An 18109-nucleotide genomic window follows, 5' to 3' on the forward strand; every position below is an offset into this window, starting at 1 on the left:
TGACGTTCTCCAGCCCAGGACTGATCAAGAACTGGAGGGTAGACGATGGCTACACTAATAGCGACCACCAGGCGGTCTGTTATAGTGTAGACAACAACGAGAGGCGGCAAGCGACGGGTAGAGCCAACACTCCGACCGTTCGCGGGTGGAAGACATCGCACTTTGATGCCGAGGTATTCGAAGAGGCAATGAGAAGGGAGCGCGAGGGGGGCAGTTGGCTCCGCCCGACTGCTGACCAACTAGTTGCTATGCTATCGCGGGCGTGCGACGCCACCATGCCTAGGACTCGCCAACCTAGGAATGGAAAGCCACCGGTTTACTGGTGGACGGACGCGATAGCCGACCTTCGCAGTGCGTGCCTCCGTGCAAGACGGAGGATGCAGCGTGCGCGAAACGAAGAAGAGAGGACAGAGCGCCGCGCAGCATTCAGTTCGGCAAGATCGATGCTAAAGAGTGCGATAAAGGCCAGCAAGAGGGCCTGCTTCGATAGGCTATGTGCGAGTGCCAATACAAATCCGTGGGGTGACGCCTACAGGATCGTAATGGCCAAGACTAAAGGCGCGCTGGCGCCTGCAGAGCGATCACCAGCGATGCTGGAGCGTATCATCGAGGGACTCTTTCCACGCCACGAGCCAAGTCCTTGGCCTCCGGCAGTCGAGTCTCACGTCCGACGTTCCAGTATCTCAGACATAGACCAGAGATGGTCGGCCAACCTGCCGAGCATCCAATCCGTGAGCGACGACAGCCGTGTCGAGGCAGGGGAGGAGGCAAGGGTTACGAATGAGGAACTCATCGTGATCGCCAAATCCCTAAAGGTGAGCAAGGCACCGGGACCGGATGGTATCCCTAACCTGGCGATCAGGCTGGCGATAAAAACGGCCCCCGGGCTGTTCAGGGCAGTCATGCAGAGGTGCCTGGATGACTGTCTCTTTCCGGACAGGTGGAAGCGGCAGAGACTGGTCTTATTGCCGAAGGCTGGGAAACCGCCAGGGGACCCATCGGCATATAGGCCTATCTGCCTGCTGGACACCGCGGGCAAGGTGCTTGAGAGGATCATCCTCAACAGACTGGTGAGGTACACGGAGGGTGTACACGGTCTGGCAAGTAACCAGTTCGGCTTCCGGAAGGGCAGGTCCACGCTGGACGCAATCTCTTCCGTCATCAAGACGGCGGAGGTAGCAATCCAGCGCAAGAGAAGGGGAATACGCTACTGCGCAATCGTCACGCTCGACGTGAAGAATGCGTTCAATAGTGCCAGTTGGGACTCCATAGCGCTCGCGCTCAGGAGCATCCATGTACCGGTGTCGCTGTACAAGATTCTGGAAAATTATTTCCAGAATCGAGTACTTGTTTACGACACGGAGGAGGGTCAGAAGTGCGTCCCAATTACCGCAGGAGTTCCGCAAGGTTCTATCCTGGGCCCGGTGTTGTGGAATGTCATGTATGACGGAGTGTTGAAACTCAAGTTCCCTGTAGGGGTTGTGATCGTCGGCTTTGCAGACGACATAACGCTGGAGGTTTACGGCGAGTCTATCGAGGAGGTCGAGTTGTCGGCCGCGCACTGTATACGCAAGGTCGAGGACTGGATGCGCTCCAGGAATCTGGAGCTCGCGCATCATAAGACGGAGGTCACGGTTGTGAACAACCGTAAATCGGAGCAACAGGCGGTGGTCAGAGTCGGAGACTGCACCATCACCTCGAAGCGATCCCTGAAGCTCTTGGGGGTTATGGTGGACGACAAGCTCACGTTCGGGAGTCACGTCGACTATGCCTGTAAGAGGGCCTCATCGGCTATTGCAGCACTATCTCGTATGATGTCCAATAGCTCAGCGGTTTATGGCAGCAAGCGAAGACTTCTTGCCAGCGTGGTTTCGTCCATACTTAGGTATGGTGGGCCAGTGTGGTCCAGAGCGCTAGGTACTAACAGTTACCGTGGTAAACTGGAAAGTACCTACAGGCTCATGTGCCTGAGAGTTGCGAGTGCGTATCGTACGGTGTCATACGATGCAATCTGTGTCTTGTCCGGCATGATGCCTATCAGCATCGCCATCAAGGAGGACAGAGAGTGTTTCGACCAACGTGACACAAGGGGCATACGAGGTACCAGAAGGTCATTCTCGATGCTCCGCTGGCAGCGGGAATGGTCCAACTCCACAAAGGGCAGATGGACGCACCGACTCATACCGGAGATATCCGGCTGGGTCGGGAGACGACATGGTGAAGTGAACTTCCACCTGACACAAATCCTGTCAGGCCATGGTTGTTTCAGGCAATATCTGCACAGGTTCGGACACGCGGTGTCCCCCATGTGTCCCGAGTGCGTGGAGGAGGAGGAGACTGCTGAGCATGTCTTCTTCGTATGCCCCCGTTTCGCAAGAGCGAGGAGCAACATGATGGCTGTGAGCGGGCCTGGCACTACTCCGGACAATCTAGTCCGGAGGATGTGCGACGACCCGGACATCTGGAACGCGGTCTGTGCGGCCGCCTCTCAGATTGTTCTGGAGCTGCAACGTGTGTGGCGGGTCAACCACCAACACGCCAGTGGTAGCTAATTACCAGTCTCCAGGTAGTTAGCTAGGAGGTTATAAGAGTAAAGAGGGTGCATCACGCACAAAAGCCACTCCCCGACGTAATACTTAACCGTCGTTCCAGGAAGACCAGGGCTGGAGACTGGAGGGGTTTTAGTGGGTCGGGACAGAGATCAGTAGGTGTCTGGGCGAGTGTAACTACCCCAGCATCTCTCCCCTAGTCTCATCCCCACACCCTGAGTTCTCTTCTCAGGTGTCTGTTTGCAGATTTCCCCGCCACCTTTAAAAAAAAAAAAAAAAAAAAAAGACCCATATACCCATCGGGAGATTTTGTCAGAAAGTAGATTAGCATGCATGCTAACTATCTAGCATGGTTTGGTGATGGGTATTTTCCAAGCTTCATATATCACCTTGAGCATTTCCGAAATGTCGTTGACAAAATTCACACGTTTTCCCTATAACTTCCGTCAGACCCATATACCCATCGGGAGATTTTGTCAGAAATTAGGTTGGCATGCATGCTAACTATCTAGCATGGTTTGGTGATGGGTATTTTTCATGTTTCTAGGAATGTAACTTAATTTTCAACTTTTCGGATCTGGTTATCTTATAGTTCAGGTTCTAGTTGAATTCCCCTTTTGGGAATCAGTTATCTGTGGTTTTGTATTCTCAATGGTATAATGTTTCTTTCGTAACAATAAATTAACACGCAATCTATTAAAAATATCATTTATTTAATTAATTTCAAAAATAATATTTAGTTTAAGTTAGTTCCGACACCCGCCGCTACCGCACGCCGTGCGCTGCGGTCGGATAAATGTGTCGCTGAGTAAAACTGTCGGTGAAATCACGCCGGTGTCAACGGTACTCTACACAACAGCTTGATTCAACAGGATTCAACTACCAACCAAACAAGTGAATGAACCTGGGGAACAGTAAATGATTGCTTGGTTGCAGCCAATAAAGACTGTTATCACGCACATTTTGATAATTTGATGATTGGTAGCAGAGTTGCCAATAAAATTTTCGATTTAACTGGAATAAGGCTGAAGAAAAAACTGGTAAAAACTGGATCCCAAATAAATTTAGAAAAAAGGAAAAAAAGATTGTGAAGGAGCTTTTCTGTTACGGGGATTGAACCCAGTCAGTGTCAGTTTTAGATCATAAGAGATAACTCTTCGCAAAAAATTACTCATTTTAATCGGAACTGTCTCGTTTTGTTACATTTTGTTAAAATTATGGACTGAAAAATTTCCTTTAACAGCAACAAAATTTAAAATTACGCAATCAATCTATCTCAAAATTAAGTTATAGAGGATACAAAAGATTAATTCGGGACATCTAGTGTTGGGTTTTATATCCGATTATACTTTATTCACTGTGATTTCGGATTTGCGTTGATCTACGTTGTACTTTTTTGTGCCCAATGCTGAAAAATATCAGGTAAATTTATGTCAAATTTCAGGGAATTTTATTTTGAAAATTTTTTCGCCACCCTTTGTTAAGAATTGTCATAATAATTTATCAATCTACAAAATTTCCGTTTTAAAAATATTTCCGAAAACCAATCGGAGCTTGAGTGAATAAAAAACTGGATAAAACTGGCAAATATCTGAAAAAACTGGAAGATTTTGGGAATAAACTGTTTGGCTGGATCACTTGGAAAAAACTGGAGGAATCCAGTTTAAACTGGAACATTGGCAACCCTGATTGGTAGTTTTGAAATCACTTTGGCCTATGCCATGCGGAATGCCAACGCGAGGGATCGGGCGAGATTCTTGCTGATAGTAAATAAACAGCCGTAAGTAGAGCTGTTCATTAACCTACAGCAAAAATCTCGCTCGATCGCTCGCGTTGGCGTTCAGCCTGGCAGAGGCCTTGGAGCTTCGCAATCGCGCGCGAATCAGGTACACCAATGCGGACGCAAAAAAGAGAAAGAATGACAAAAGGTCTATTTTGGTTATTTTTCGCCGCAGCGCAGCTATCGCCTTGTTTCATAGTCCCTCAAACTACACTAAAAAAAAATATGATTTTGATTTTTTTGTTAACTCTGATATTTGAAAATGTCTTCCAAATGTCTTCATAAAATTGAATTGTCTTCGAAAAATCTTCCCAAAATCGAATGTCTTCACACGAGCTCAAATGTCTTCCAAATGAAGACATGTCTTCACATTTGGCATCGCTGGAACAGACCATAACGATTTCCTAATTCGGATTCGGGTAACACCACGATATCCATATACAATTTCTCAAACGGTTCTGATGCAGTCGTCGTGATCTGCATTGGGATTCTGTTTGACCTTCCAATCTTGTTCTTCTGGCAGGAATCGCACTGCCGAACATAATTTTCAATATCCCGTTTCATGGTGGCCCATGTAAAAAGTGTGCCAATTCTCTGGCGCATTCGTCGCGCTCCTACGTGCCCTCCTAAGGGTGTATCGTGAAATTCCCTTAAAATTGTTTCCACTTGATCTGGCGCAATTACTGTACGCTCGCTATTAGCATTATATAGTATTATTTGTTTTTCTAGCTTACCCGCTAGGAACTGAATCATTTGCAGAACCTCCTGCTGCTTGATTTTTCTGAAGGATATAAGGTGAATGACCCCGGCTGCCTATACGGCCGCGGGGCTCTTATTGAAGCTATCCAAAAATTGTGAAAAAATTTTCCTGCAATCGAATAATGAATTTTCGCTGCCGTCTACTATGAAACCGCCCACTTTCTTGTCTTTAAATTTGAGTACACCATCCTCGACGTATTCTTTCAGTCCTTGTGACAGCTGGTACAGTGTCTGAAGTTCTCTGTATGCTGTCCGACTGTTTAAAATTATAAGACGAGCTTCGATATTCCTCTCATCCAATATTCTCTTCGAGACTTCCACCGTCTCGCTTGGAATCAGGTTATTTGATAATGCCTGTGAAAAGTCATCATATGAAATGTTGACGAGTTGTTGCTCATCCTCGTCCTCAGCGATGTCCGCAATGTCTATGGCGCACAAATCTTGTATTGTGCCGTTCAAATCATCTGAAGCGTTCTTCTGCTGCTCTAGCAGGCGTTTCTGCTGGCGCGTAATCATGGCTATCTGCCTGTGGGGTGAACTTTCTTGCTTCTGACACGTCCCATCCGACAAACGTGACAAAAAATCTGCGACTATGTTTTCGCTACCTTGTTTATACCTGATGCTGCATTCCAAACCCTGCAATTTTAGTCTCAATCTTGTCAGCGTTGGAGATGTCTCCTTGAGCCTCCAAATCGCTATAAGTGGTCTGTGGTCCGTGTAAACGATAAACTTTTGACCAAAAATGTAATGTTTGAAATATTCTATGGCCCATACAATCGCCACTAGTTTCTTTTCCTGGTTATACCTGGTCTCTGCACCTACAAGTGCACGACTCGCGAATGAGATCGGCCGGTGCATGGATTTTTCATTCGACAGGACGGCTCCAATAGCATAATTGCTAGCGTCTGTCGTAATAACAAAAGTGTCTTGATAATCTGGCCGGACTAAAACTGGTTCTGTGATCAGCGCGTTTCTAAGGAATTCGAACGCTTCCTGACATTCTATTCCCCACACAAATTTAGCGTCTTTTTTCAACAAATCATTCAGCGGCTTGCGCCTCTCCGCGATGTTGGGGATAAACTTCCCGTAAAAATTTACTGTTCCCAAAAATGACCTTTTACGTTTGTGGGTGGCTTAAGGCTTTGAATGGCCTTAGTATTTGCATTGGTGGGTTTTATGCCTTCTTCATTAACGACATGACCCAAATACTCCAGTTCCTTTTACAAAAACTGACACTTCGACGGTTCTATTTTTAAGTTATGTTTACGCAAAGCTTGTAATACTTTTCGCAAGTTATCATTATGGTCGGTGATAGTATCACCGAAAACTATAATATCATCGAGGTAGACAAATGCTTTCACGTCTCCTATCTCAAAAAGAACAGTATTCATAAGTTTTTGGAATGTTGAGGGACTGTTCTTCAACCCCATCGGCATTCGTGTAAATTCGAAGTGGCCTTCGGGAGTGGAAAACGCCGTTTTAGCCGCATCTCGGCGGTCGATCGGGACTTGATAGAACCCCGATTTTAAATCAATTGAGGAGGAATATTTTGCTCCTCCAACATTATCCAATATCTCATTTATAAGAGGTATTGGGTATACAAACGGCTTGGTAACTTCGTTCAATGATCTAAAGTCCACCACAATTCTGTATCTTTTATTACCGTCAGCATCCGGTTTCTTTGGTACACATAACACCGGTGCATTCCAGGGACTAGTGCTGGGTCTAATAATTCCCTGCGCCCTCATTTCATCGATTTCTTTTTTAATGTGCCGTTTCGTGGCCTCCGGAAATCTATATTGCCGTTTATTGATAGGCACCTCCGTTGAAGTTTCTATCGTGTGTACGTCGGCGTCAGTAGTAGTTAACTTGTCGCCTTCGAAAAAGAAAATATCTGCATAGCTTTCGACCATATTCTTCACTGTCCTGAATTCTCTATCAGGCAAGTGCGCCGAATTCACTTTAAAAGTGTCTTCTAATGTACGATCTCACTCACTTCACAGCTGTTTAACTAATTAAATCGCAAATTGCGGGTTTTTTCTTCTTTCTTTATTGTTTTCACACCTCCGTGATCCTTTTCGAGGGGTCACGTGACACTACGACGGTCTATAAGTTCTGCGAATTCACTTAGCTTTGAGTTCTACTTTTTTTTTCTTTTTTTTTTAACTTTTCACTGCATATACACAAACTTTCACTCGTTCTTGCTACAGGCCTATCAGACTTAATGGCGTAAGTTCTTTTTGACGTAGAACTACGTTTTACTTTAACATACCACACAGGGATGCAAACTGAAAAACTGGGACGAAATTTGTCCCTTTTCAAATGCTTATAGGTCGGTTGGTTTTCAACCGATTTTCATCATTCTTGCAGCAATCGATTGGAAAATTATACACGCATCTGCCCAAATGCAGAAAAATGTTGTTTGAATCTACGAACTATTGCACTATTGAAAATTGTCAAGCCTTGTTGAAATAAATATAACGTCCTCTGATTGGTCGATATTGTTTTTGGCACATTTTGTATGTGTAGGATAAGTACAACGATACACCGTGCCCCACACACTTAGATTTTATTGCCGAGAACTCAACAGCTGATAAACTCAGCGAAATGTTCAACAAGTTCTCGGCAGAATTTTCAAAAACTTCGGCAAACGAAACGTCAATACTTGCTGATTTACGGTAAATCAATATGTTTGCTGAATGTTCGTCGAAATATATTGCTGACATTCGTCAAAAACTTCGCCGAGCTCAATCAGATGTTGGGAAGTTTGCCGAGATAGATTAAGTGTGCAGTGCTGAGTCGAGAAAATTTCCAGCTCGAAAGGCTCCTCGACTCGATCGGGAATCGAAGCCGATAACACAACCGTGTAGGAGAGCTAGCCGACCGACATCGCTAACCACAGAGCCACGGGGACCATACTGTGTGTGCTGTGTATGGTTTTTAACTCGGCACGTTCTGCTAACTGCTGAATTCAGCACTTGCGGTAGTTTTTCAATTCTTGCATTTCCTTTTGACTCTGGTGTTAGTTTATGTTCTAATAGGTCATAATCTAGCCTAGAGTTAAGATCTAACTCGGTCATTATCGTATTTTCCCTGTCACGAGGTGTGTCCTTCGGCCCCTCATACGTATGGGGTATTTCTCCCCCTATGTTGGGACCCTGACTAGGTTCCACGCAGGCTATGGCATTCTCATTAACGATGTTATCTCTTAGTTGGCTCTGCACCATGACTCTATTTCTGGCCGCTAAATACACATGCCGACTAAGGACTTCCTCCCTAGGCACGCTCCATGGGCCCAAACTATCCGGACCCCTATTGCCGTGTTTTTTAACACAATATAGTCGAAGTTATTCCCTATCTGGAGGGTGTGTTTTTTCAAAAATTCTACCCCGATTATGCCGTCCGCCGGTAAACCGTTCATCAGGTGAAACTCCGCCGGGATCAAAAAGTCTCCGACTATTAAATCCAGGATAACCGTTCCTAAGGTTCACACGATCCCGCGACCAATTCCCCTTAAAAAGTGTTTGTGCCTTGTCTGTTTACATGCACATTCAATTTCTCTGCAACATGCATGCTTAACATATTCGCGCACGCGCCTGTGTCCAAAATCAAGTTCAGCGTTTGCTGCACATTTTGTTTTGCCAGCAGTGTAATCATAAGCCGCCGGCTGATGTCAAAATAGACTCGCTTCGCCACACAGGCACTATTGTCCCGTATGTGGTTACATGCTGTTCTCCAGTCCGTTATCTGTATGTGGCTTGGCTCGTCAGTGATTCTCCGCCAATCGGTGTCCTGACATAATTCCGCGAAATCTTCGCTAAAGTATTCTTTCGCAAACGGGTCCTTTATCACATGATTTTCGTTCCCGAGTTCTTCGCCCCTCCATTGGGCTGATTTATACTAAACACACATGGTGAACAACCGTGCGTCTCATCGTCACTCCACCTGGAGTAATTTGAAAAAATATCGTGCTTATTCCCAACATTGAGAGAAATGTTCTCGACTGGTTTGTTAAATTTGTTCCTTAAAAAATTATTTCTATTCATCGGTCGGGGTGCCCGGCTGGCGTTGCCGTCGAGCCCCCAGCGACCTAGTTTTTTGATTGTTGGTAGCGCTCGTAGCCTCGACTTCGAAATTGGCGATCGTACGCATCATTATATCTACCATTATTATTATTGCGATCTCCGCGCCCGGGCGATCTTCCTCTATGGCTGCCGTTATTAAAACCATCATCATGGTGGTGATATTGGCGGTCATTATATCGATTGTTGTCATACCCATCATTATTGTAGCTATTTCGATTGCTTTGCTGGTTGTTATTCCGCGCGGCAACCCGCCAATCTTGCGATTCGGTTTGGTGTATGTACCCGTTCCAACGCGCTCCCTGTGAACCTCGGTAGCGATCGTCATTATTATGTTGGTTGGTTTGGTTGCAGCCTTGGTTTCTACCCTGATTAGACCAGCCGCCCCCTGGCTGACCTCCGTAGTTCCCGTTATTTTGTTGTCGCTCGTTTCCTCTATTAGAGTTTTTCCTGTAGTTACGATTGTTATTGTTATTGTAGTTGTTGGTGCTGCTACTGTTCCCACCTGGCTGCTGTCTGTAATTTTGGGCCTCGTTATTTCGTGAATAATTGATCTGCCGCTGGCGATTGCTAAATCGCTCATTGTCCCTGCTCTGCGAGCTCCTGGCTCCGTTGAAACCGTCACGGCCTCCTCCTTGGGTGTTACCACCTGTCCCATTCGGCTGCCAGCGCCTATCTCCTCTCTCTTTTTCTTGTTCCAGTAGATCCAAACCGCGTAGTCTGTTCTCTACATCCGCGAGTTGTTCGCATTCCTTCCCTCGTTCCTCCAGTAGGTCCAGCAGCTCGTCTAAGCTCAATTTCTTATTTCCTCCCGCCATTAACTTCAGATGCGAATTCCGCAGGCCCCCAATAAAATGAATCCTGAGACTTCTTTCCATTGCAGAGCCCGCTGCACCCTCCTGGTTCTTTTCAAATGTATCCAGCAATTCTTTTATCTCTATCGTTCTCCTTTTATATGCGCTGAAATCTTCGCCCGGTTCCTGTCGTAGCGTCTCGATCCGTTTTATTACCGACTCGATGTTCTCAACGGAACCGAATTCTTTGATCAAGTTGCGTTTGACCTCTGGCCAGGTCTCCGCCTTGATCCGAGGCAAAACTGCCGCTGCTTTGCCTTTTAGTTTTAATAGGACTATATAAATCAGTACACTGTGTGACCCGTTTTCCGGGATTTCGTCTGCAAAATGCTGAACATGGTATAGGAACGCTTCCAGTTCATCTTTGTGTCCCTTGAATTCTGGAATGCATTGTAGTGCATCCGCCTTCGGGAAAACGTAATCTGCCGCCCGGCTCATATTTATTTTATTTACTTGTTTCCCGATAATAAAACTGCTTCTACAGAATATGTTTTTTAAATTTTCGATATGATCCCCAAAGCTGGGTGTGTCTTGAATTTCTACCTCGCTGATTTGGAGGCTTTTTTTAACAAACTTTTCTTCTAATTTTTCTAATTGTTCAAGTGCGCTTGCGCGGTTTCCGCGCTCTCCGTCGTGCTTTTCCTCCCTCGATTCTTGAGTTTCTACAAGGGTCGATGAAAGCGAGGGATCTTCAAAAATCACCGATCGCTCTAAGTCCGCCAACTGATCTTATGCAAGATCTGATGTCTCAAACTCAAGACAATTTTCAGATAATCTTCTATTTCTGTTTGGCTCAGGAACAATCGCCGAGTTATTTAAGATTTTCAATGCCAGACACACTTTCGATTGAACAAGTGTGTACTGATCTGTTAATCTATTCCAATGTTCCGGCGTTAAATTCGAATTTTCGTACTCTTTTAAAATTTCCGAAAAGTCGTTTAAAGCGTCGCTTAATAATTTTCTTCTATTAGCGACTGCCGCTCGCGTTCTCGGCCTGTTTATGTTATTGCTCAGATTATGGTACTCCTGGTAAACATAATCCTTAAGCTCTTTTAATCTTGACATTATTGGTAATAACCGTCTAACACCTATTCTACTCCCCTTTCTCTTAATTGTTTCAAAACATAAACGTATCCCTGACCTAATTCAGTTGTTCAAACCTGACTCATACCAAGTTCCGACGGCCCCAATATTCAATTCACCTCTTATTTCTCTTGTACTCCTCTTCCCCGTTACGCTAGCGCGCTGGCTTTTTGTTTACCCTTCTTTTTTTTTGCTTATGTGGCTACGGCGGCCATTAAAATTGTCTCGTATTTGTCAACATATATCACATATGCCCCGCCCATTCGCGACGCTTGGCTCCTGGTATAAAATTCCGACGTCCTCAATATTGACCTTGGCCTTTGTTGTGTATATTTTACTTTTTTGTTACTCCACCTATGTCACCTTGACTTTGGAACCGCAGGCTTGACCAACAAACGTCGTTGAGTATTGTTAATACCCGCGAGTGCCCCCCGACTTGGTGAGCGCTGCAACTTTATGTGCTTAAAGAGAGGAAAAACAAAACAAGACCCTCGCGCAGTTGAATACTGCTACTAGCGCGTATCTCTCTCGCTCAGTTAGTTTGCCCCCCGGTTTGCCGCTTCAACTGTTAGGCAAGTGAACGAGAATCGCTAGCGTGCACTTTGTCGTGCCGAGAGCTTTATTGCTTGCTGTTTGAAAAAAAATAAAATCACCCGAGCAGCAGCGGCGTGAATTGATTGTTATACAAACTGGCCCAGTAAATCAAAAATAATTATGAACCAATGACGAAACTCGTTTTAATTATGGGAATAATCTGATACGATGTATTTCCCCCAATGTAGCATCGGAGGTCACTTATGCTTCTCAATGTGTGTCTTCCCGACGTTCTCTTCTATCGTCACTCGCTCCTTAATGGCCTATACTTGACTGAATTAATACATAAATTCTCCTTCGTTGAACGATATATTACGTGTTCATTGGACAGTCATTCAATTTGAATGTTGCATGACTCGTATAAAAAAAAAAAATTCTCCTGTTTAAATTTCAGGTGCTTCTAATGACCCTGATTATTTTAACTAACTATTTGCGAAATTATTTAAACTTTAATTTTTTCTTACTATGTGCTTCTGGGGGAAATTTCACCCGCTTTCTGAAAAACAACTCTATTCAGCTCTTGCAATATGCCGCACAGTAAAAAAAAAGGAAAAGACTCACTCACCCGAGTATCCTTGGAACAGAGTCGGTCGTCGTCGTTGACATACCTTCGATTCCCACTAGTAACTTCGGTAATTCACAGTTGTCTGGCCGATTGCTCCAATTTGATTATTAATAAAACACTTACTGCCTGCGTTTATTTTTTTTTCTCGTGTTCTTTTTTTTTTGAATTGCACCACTTTAAAAGTGTCTTCTAATGTACGATCTCACTCACTTCACAGCTGTTTAACTAATTAAATCGCAAATTGCGGGTTTTTTCTTCTTTCTTTATTGTTTTCACACCTCCGTGATCCTTTTCGAGGGGTCACGTGACACTACGACGGTCTATAAGTTCTGCGAAGTCACTTAGCTTTGAGTTCTACTTTTTTTTTCTTTTTTTTTTTAACTTTTCACTGCATATACACAAACTTTCACTCGTTCTTGCTACAGGCCTATCAGACTTAATGGCGTAAGTTATTTTTGACGTAGAACTACGTTTTACTTTAACATACCACACAGGGATGCAAACTGAAAAACTGGGACGAAATTTGTCCCTTTTCAAATGCTTATAGGTCGGTTGGTTTTCAACCGATTTTCATCATTCTTGCAGCAATCGATTGGAAAATTATAAACGCATCTGCCCAAATGCAGAAAAATGTTGTTTGAATCTACGAACTATTGCACTATTGAAAATTGTCAAGCCTTGTTGAAATAAATATAACGTCCTCTGATTGGTCGATATTGTTTTTGGCACATTTTGTATGTGTAGGATAAGTACAACGATACACCGTGCCCCACACACTTAGATTTTATTGCCGAGAACTCAACAGCTGATAAACTCAGCGAAATGTTCAACAAGTTCTCGGCAGAATTTTCAAAAACTTCGGCAAACGAAACGTCAATACTTGCTGATTTACGGTAAATCAATATGTTTGCTGAATGTTCGTCGAAATATATTGCTGACATTCGTCAAAAACTTCGCCGAGCTCAATCAGATGTTGGGAAGTTTGCCGAGATAGATTAAGTGTGCAGTGCTGAGTCGAGAAAATTTCCAGCTCGAAAGGATCCTCGACTCGATCGGGAATCGAAGCCGATAACACAACCGTGTAGGAGAGCTAGCCGACCGACATCGCTAACCACAGAGCCACGGGGACCATACTGTGTGTGCTGTGTATGGTTTTTAACTCGGCACGTTCTGCTAACTGCTGAATCCGGTTCACGAAATTCACAACCCTTCATTAGTAGACATTATAACTCATTACCCAAGTAAAAATATTGGTTTTATCAAAGTTTTATAGCGCTCAATACAGCCGAAAAAGCGCTATGAAACTTTGATAAAACCAGTTGTGTTACTAGGGCAATGAAACACTCAATGCATTCGTTAATAGTGTACGTAGTTCTACGTCATTTATGCGGTCGTGTCTTAGATACAACCTCCTACTTTTTTCGCTGCACCACTCATGTAGGGTCTATCCTACCAGGGACTTCTACTGCTAAGTATCCCTGTACGCGCAATTGGCGCGGAATTAAAACCACCAGATTAGTGTGGACTAACTAACTTTATTTCTGTATAACACTACTTAAATATACCCTACAGGTAACTCAGGGTGAGAGGCCTTTCTCCCCTTCGCCCTGGTCATCACATACCTAGCTGTATTACTCTAACCTATGCCACTCCTCGGTCTGTCTCTTTTTTTATGCCTAATTTTTAGTACAGATAATTAATTGCTTGAGAAAGCCATAGCATGTGCTCCAAAACACGTGCGCTAGCGTGAGCGCTAAGAACTCGCGCGTGAGCATGGGCGACGCTGAGCGACGCTACCGTTTGTCGAGTTCGTTTTGTTTATTAAATGCCGCGGTAGCTTTGGTGACTATTCATCGCGGAAGGGAAAGTGTTTTCGCCAACATTTGCATAGCAGAACCGTTCGCGGTCTTTCTTCAAGATTTTTCCTGTTTTCTTTACAAATGGTCTTGTTTTCGGTGGACAACGGCTGACGGCCGTGTCCCACTTTTTACACTCTACCTATTCTCATTTCATTCAACAGAAGGCTTACTGTCTTTCGGACTAAGCTAAAAATGTACCGTATGACAAAACTATGCGTGACGGAACATAAGGTATTTTCTGCGCAGATGTGACGTCACAATTGTATCAAATTTCCACAAATTAAAATAATTTACACTTAGGTACATTCGTAAATACACGCTCAGGAGAGGGAAAATACTTAACGAAGTGTTACACAGCGTGAGGCCACCATGCAAAATTGCATTACGTAGGGGTGAAGGGGTATTGAGAATTTCCAAATTCCGCATTACCTAATACCTATACGAGTGTTCCCTTATCGGCTGTGATTTGCGGTATTTCTATAACCAGGAAAAAATCCAGCATACACAATCACTACGGCGCGGTAAGAATTTTCTCGGCGGCGCACCAAAAATTTCTTCGGCGGCGCGCCGAGTCCAAATCATCGGCGGCGGCGGCGTGCGTAAAAGTGTCGGTGGCGGCGGCGCGGCGTGGCGGCGCCCAGGACTAGTTTTTCGATTGTTGGTAGCGCTCGTAGCCTCGACTTCGAAATTGGCGATCATACGCATCATTAAATCTACCATTGTTATTATTGCGATCTCCGCGCCCGGGCGATCTTCCTCTATTGCTGCCGTTATTAAAACCATCATCCTGGTGGTGATATTGGCGGTCATTATATCGATTGTTGTCATACCCATCATTATTGTAGCTATTTCGATTGCTTTGCTGGTTGTTATTCCGCGCGGCAACCCGCCAATCTTGCGATTCGGTTTGGTGTATGTACCCTTTCCAACGCGCTCCCTGTGAACCTCGGTAGCGATCGTCATTATTATGTTGGTTGGTTTGGTTGCAGCCCTGATTAGACCAGCCGCCCCCTGACTGACCTCCGTAGCTCCCGTTATTTTGTTGTCGCTCGTTTCCTCTATTAGAGTTTTCCCTGTAGTTACGATTGTTATTGTTATTGTAGTTGTTGGTGCTGCTACTGTTCCCACCTGGCTGCTGTCTGTAATTTTGGGCCTCGTTCTTTCGTGTATTATTGATCTGCCGCTGGCGATTGCTAAATCGCTCATCGCCCCTGTTTTGCGAGCTCCTGGCTCCGTTAAAACCGTCCCGGCCTCCTCCTTGGGCGTTATTACCTGTCCCATTCGGCTGCCAGCGCCTACCTCCTCTCTCTTTTTCTTGTTCCAGTAGATCCAAACCGCGTAGTCTGTTCTCTACATCCGCGAGTTGTTCGCATTCCTCTCCTCGTTCTTCCGTAGGTCCAGCAGCTCGTCTAAGCTCAATTTCTTATTTCCTCCCGCCATTAACTTCAGATGCGAATTCCGCAAGCCCCCAATAAAATGAATCCTGAGACTTCTTTCCATTGCAGAGCCCGCTGCACCCTCCTGGTTCTTTTCAAATGTATCCAGCAATTCTTTTATCTCTATCGTTCTCCTTTTATATGCGCTGAAATCTTCGCCCGGTTCCTGTCGTAGCGTCTCGATCCGTTTTATTGCCGACTCGATGTTCTCAACGGAACCGAATTCTTTGATCAAGTTGTGTTTGACCTCTGGCCAGGTCTCCGCCTTGATCCGAGGCAAAACTTCTGCTTTGCCTTTTAGTTTTAATAGGACTATATAAATCAGTACACTGTGTGACCCGTTCTCTGGGATTTCGTCTGCAAAATGCTGAACATGGCTGAAATTTTCGATATGATCCCCAAAGCTGGGTGTGTCTTGAATTTCTACCTCGCTGATTTGGAGGCTTTTTTTAACAAACTTTTCTTCTAATTTTTCTAATTGTTCAAGTGCGCTTGCGCAGTTTCCGCGCTCTCCGTCGTGTTTCACATCCCTCGATTCCTGAGTTTCCACAAGGGTCGATGAAAGCGGGGGATCTTCAAAAATCACCGATCGCTCTAAGTCCGCCAACTGATCTTCTGCAAGATCTGATGTCTCAAACTCAAGACAATTTTCAGATAATCTTCTATTTCTGTTTGGTTCAGGAACAATCGCCGAGTTATTTAAGATTTTCAATGCCAGACACACTTTCGATTGAACAAGTGTGTACTGATCTGTTAATCTATTCCAATGTTCTGGCGTTAAATTTGAATTTTCGTACTCTTTTAAAATTTCCGAAAAGTCGTCGCTTAATAATTTTCTTCTATTAGCGACTGCCGCCCGCGTTCTCGGCCTGTTTATGCTATTGCTCAGATTATGGTACTCCTGGTAAACATAATCCTTAAGCTCTTTTAATCTTGACATTTATGGTCATAACCGTCTAACACCTATTCTACTCCCCTTTCTCTTAATTGTTTCAAAACATAAACGTATCCCTGACCTATTTCAGTTGTTCAAACCTGACTCATACCAAGTTCCGACGGCTTTTTTTTTTTCTTTTTTTTATCGACGGTACTTTTCGCCCCAATATTCAATTCACCTCTTATTTCTCTTGTACTCCTCTTCCCCGTTACGCTAGAGCGCTGGTTTTCTGTTCACCCTCCTTTTTTATGCTTATGTGGCTACGGCGGCCATTAAAATTGTCTCGTATTTGCCAACATATATCACATATGTCCCGCCCATTCGCGACGCTTGGCTTCTGGTATGAAATTCCGACGTCCTCAATATTGACCTTGGCCTTTGTTGTGTATATTTTACTTTTTTGTTACTTCACCTAGGTCACCTTAACTTTGGAACCGCAGGCTTGACCAACAAACGTCGTTGAGTATTGTTGATACCCGCGAGTGCCCCCCGACTTGGTGAGCGCTACAACTTTACGTGTTGAATACTGCTACTAGCGCGTGTCTCTCTCGCTCAGTTAGTTTGCCCCCCGGTTTGCCGCTTCAATTGTTGGGCAAGTGAATGAGAATCGCTAGCGTGTATTTTGTCGTGCCGAGAGCTTTATTGCTTGCTGTTTGAAAAGAAATAAAATCACTCGCGCAGGAGCGGCGTGAATTGATTGTTATACAAACTGGCCCAGTAAATCAAAATAATTATGAACCAATGACGAACCTCGTTTTAATTATGGGAATAATCTGATACGATGTATTTCACCTAATGAAGTGTCGGAGGTCGCTTATGCTTCTTAATGTGTGTCTTCCCGTCGTTCTCTTCTATCGTCACTAGCTCCTTAATGGCCTATACTTGACTGAATTAATACATAAATTCTCCTTCGTTGAACGATATATTACGTGTTCATTGGACAGCCATTCAATTTGAATATTGCATGACTCGTAGAAAAAAATATTCTCCTGTTTAAATTTCAGGTGCTTCTAACGACCCTGATTATTTTTACTAACTATTTGCGAAATTATTTAAACTTTAATTTTTTCTTACTATGTGCTTCTGGGGGAAATTACACCCGCTTTTTTGAAAAACAACTCTATTCAGCTCTTGCAATATGCCACACAGTAAAGAAAAGGAAATGACTCACTCACCCGAGTATCCTTGAAACAGAGCCGGCCGTCGTCGTTGACATCTCACCTTTGATTCTCACTATGTAACTTCGGAAATTCACAGTTGTCTGGCCGATTGTTCCAATTTGATTGTTAATAAGAGCAAGATCGCGCGAAATGACCTATGGTCGAATATCGACCATTTTTGATTTGAATGAAACTTTGCACACGTATTTGGCTTAGCAAACTGAGCATTTTTCACAGATGGAGAGATTCTTTACACCCATGAGTTACATTCTAAAAGGGCGTATGCCTTTTGGCATAGGTTTTATCCGAAGCATTGTAGCCCAGAAACCGTTGGTTGTATAGAAAAACTGTCTGAGAATGAGTTGTAGGAAATTGAAAATGCACCATAAAAAAAATATACACTGTACAAAAAAAAAAATTTTTGACCAGAAAAAAATTAAAAATAAACATT

General features: G+C 44.2%; 1 protein-coding gene across 1 annotated transcript; it reads right to left on the reverse strand.

Moving 5' to 3' along the window:
• Positions 1-14768: 14768 nt before the first annotated feature.
• LOC129720095 (probable ATP-dependent RNA helicase ddx42) lies at positions 14769-17714 on the reverse strand. Its single transcript, XM_055671512.1, has 2 exons — positions 17674-17714; positions 14769-15534 (listed from the first exon to the last, which is right to left on the reverse strand). Exons 1-2 carry the CDS (start codon positions 17712-17714, stop codon positions 14769-14771), a joined length of 807 nt encoding a protein of 268 aa, XP_055527487.1.
• Between the last annotated feature and the right edge of the window lie 395 nt (positions 17715-18109).

The sequence above is a fragment of the Wyeomyia smithii genome, chromosome 2 (assembly GCF_029784165.1).
Source record: "Wyeomyia smithii strain HCP4-BCI-WySm-NY-G18 chromosome 2, ASM2978416v1, whole genome shotgun sequence".
Classification (NCBI taxonomy): Eukaryota; Metazoa; Arthropoda; class Insecta; order Diptera; family Culicidae; genus Wyeomyia; species Wyeomyia smithii.

Coding starts and splice junctions, on each gene's coding strand:
- LOC129720095 (XM_055671512.1), bottom strand. CDS start 17,714: ATGTCAACGACGACGGCCGGCTCTGTTTCAAGGATACTCGG. Junction 15,535..17,673: donor TCTGTTTCAAGGATACTCGG/GTGAGTGAGTCA, acceptor AATTGAGCTTAG/ACGAGCTGCTGGACCTACGG.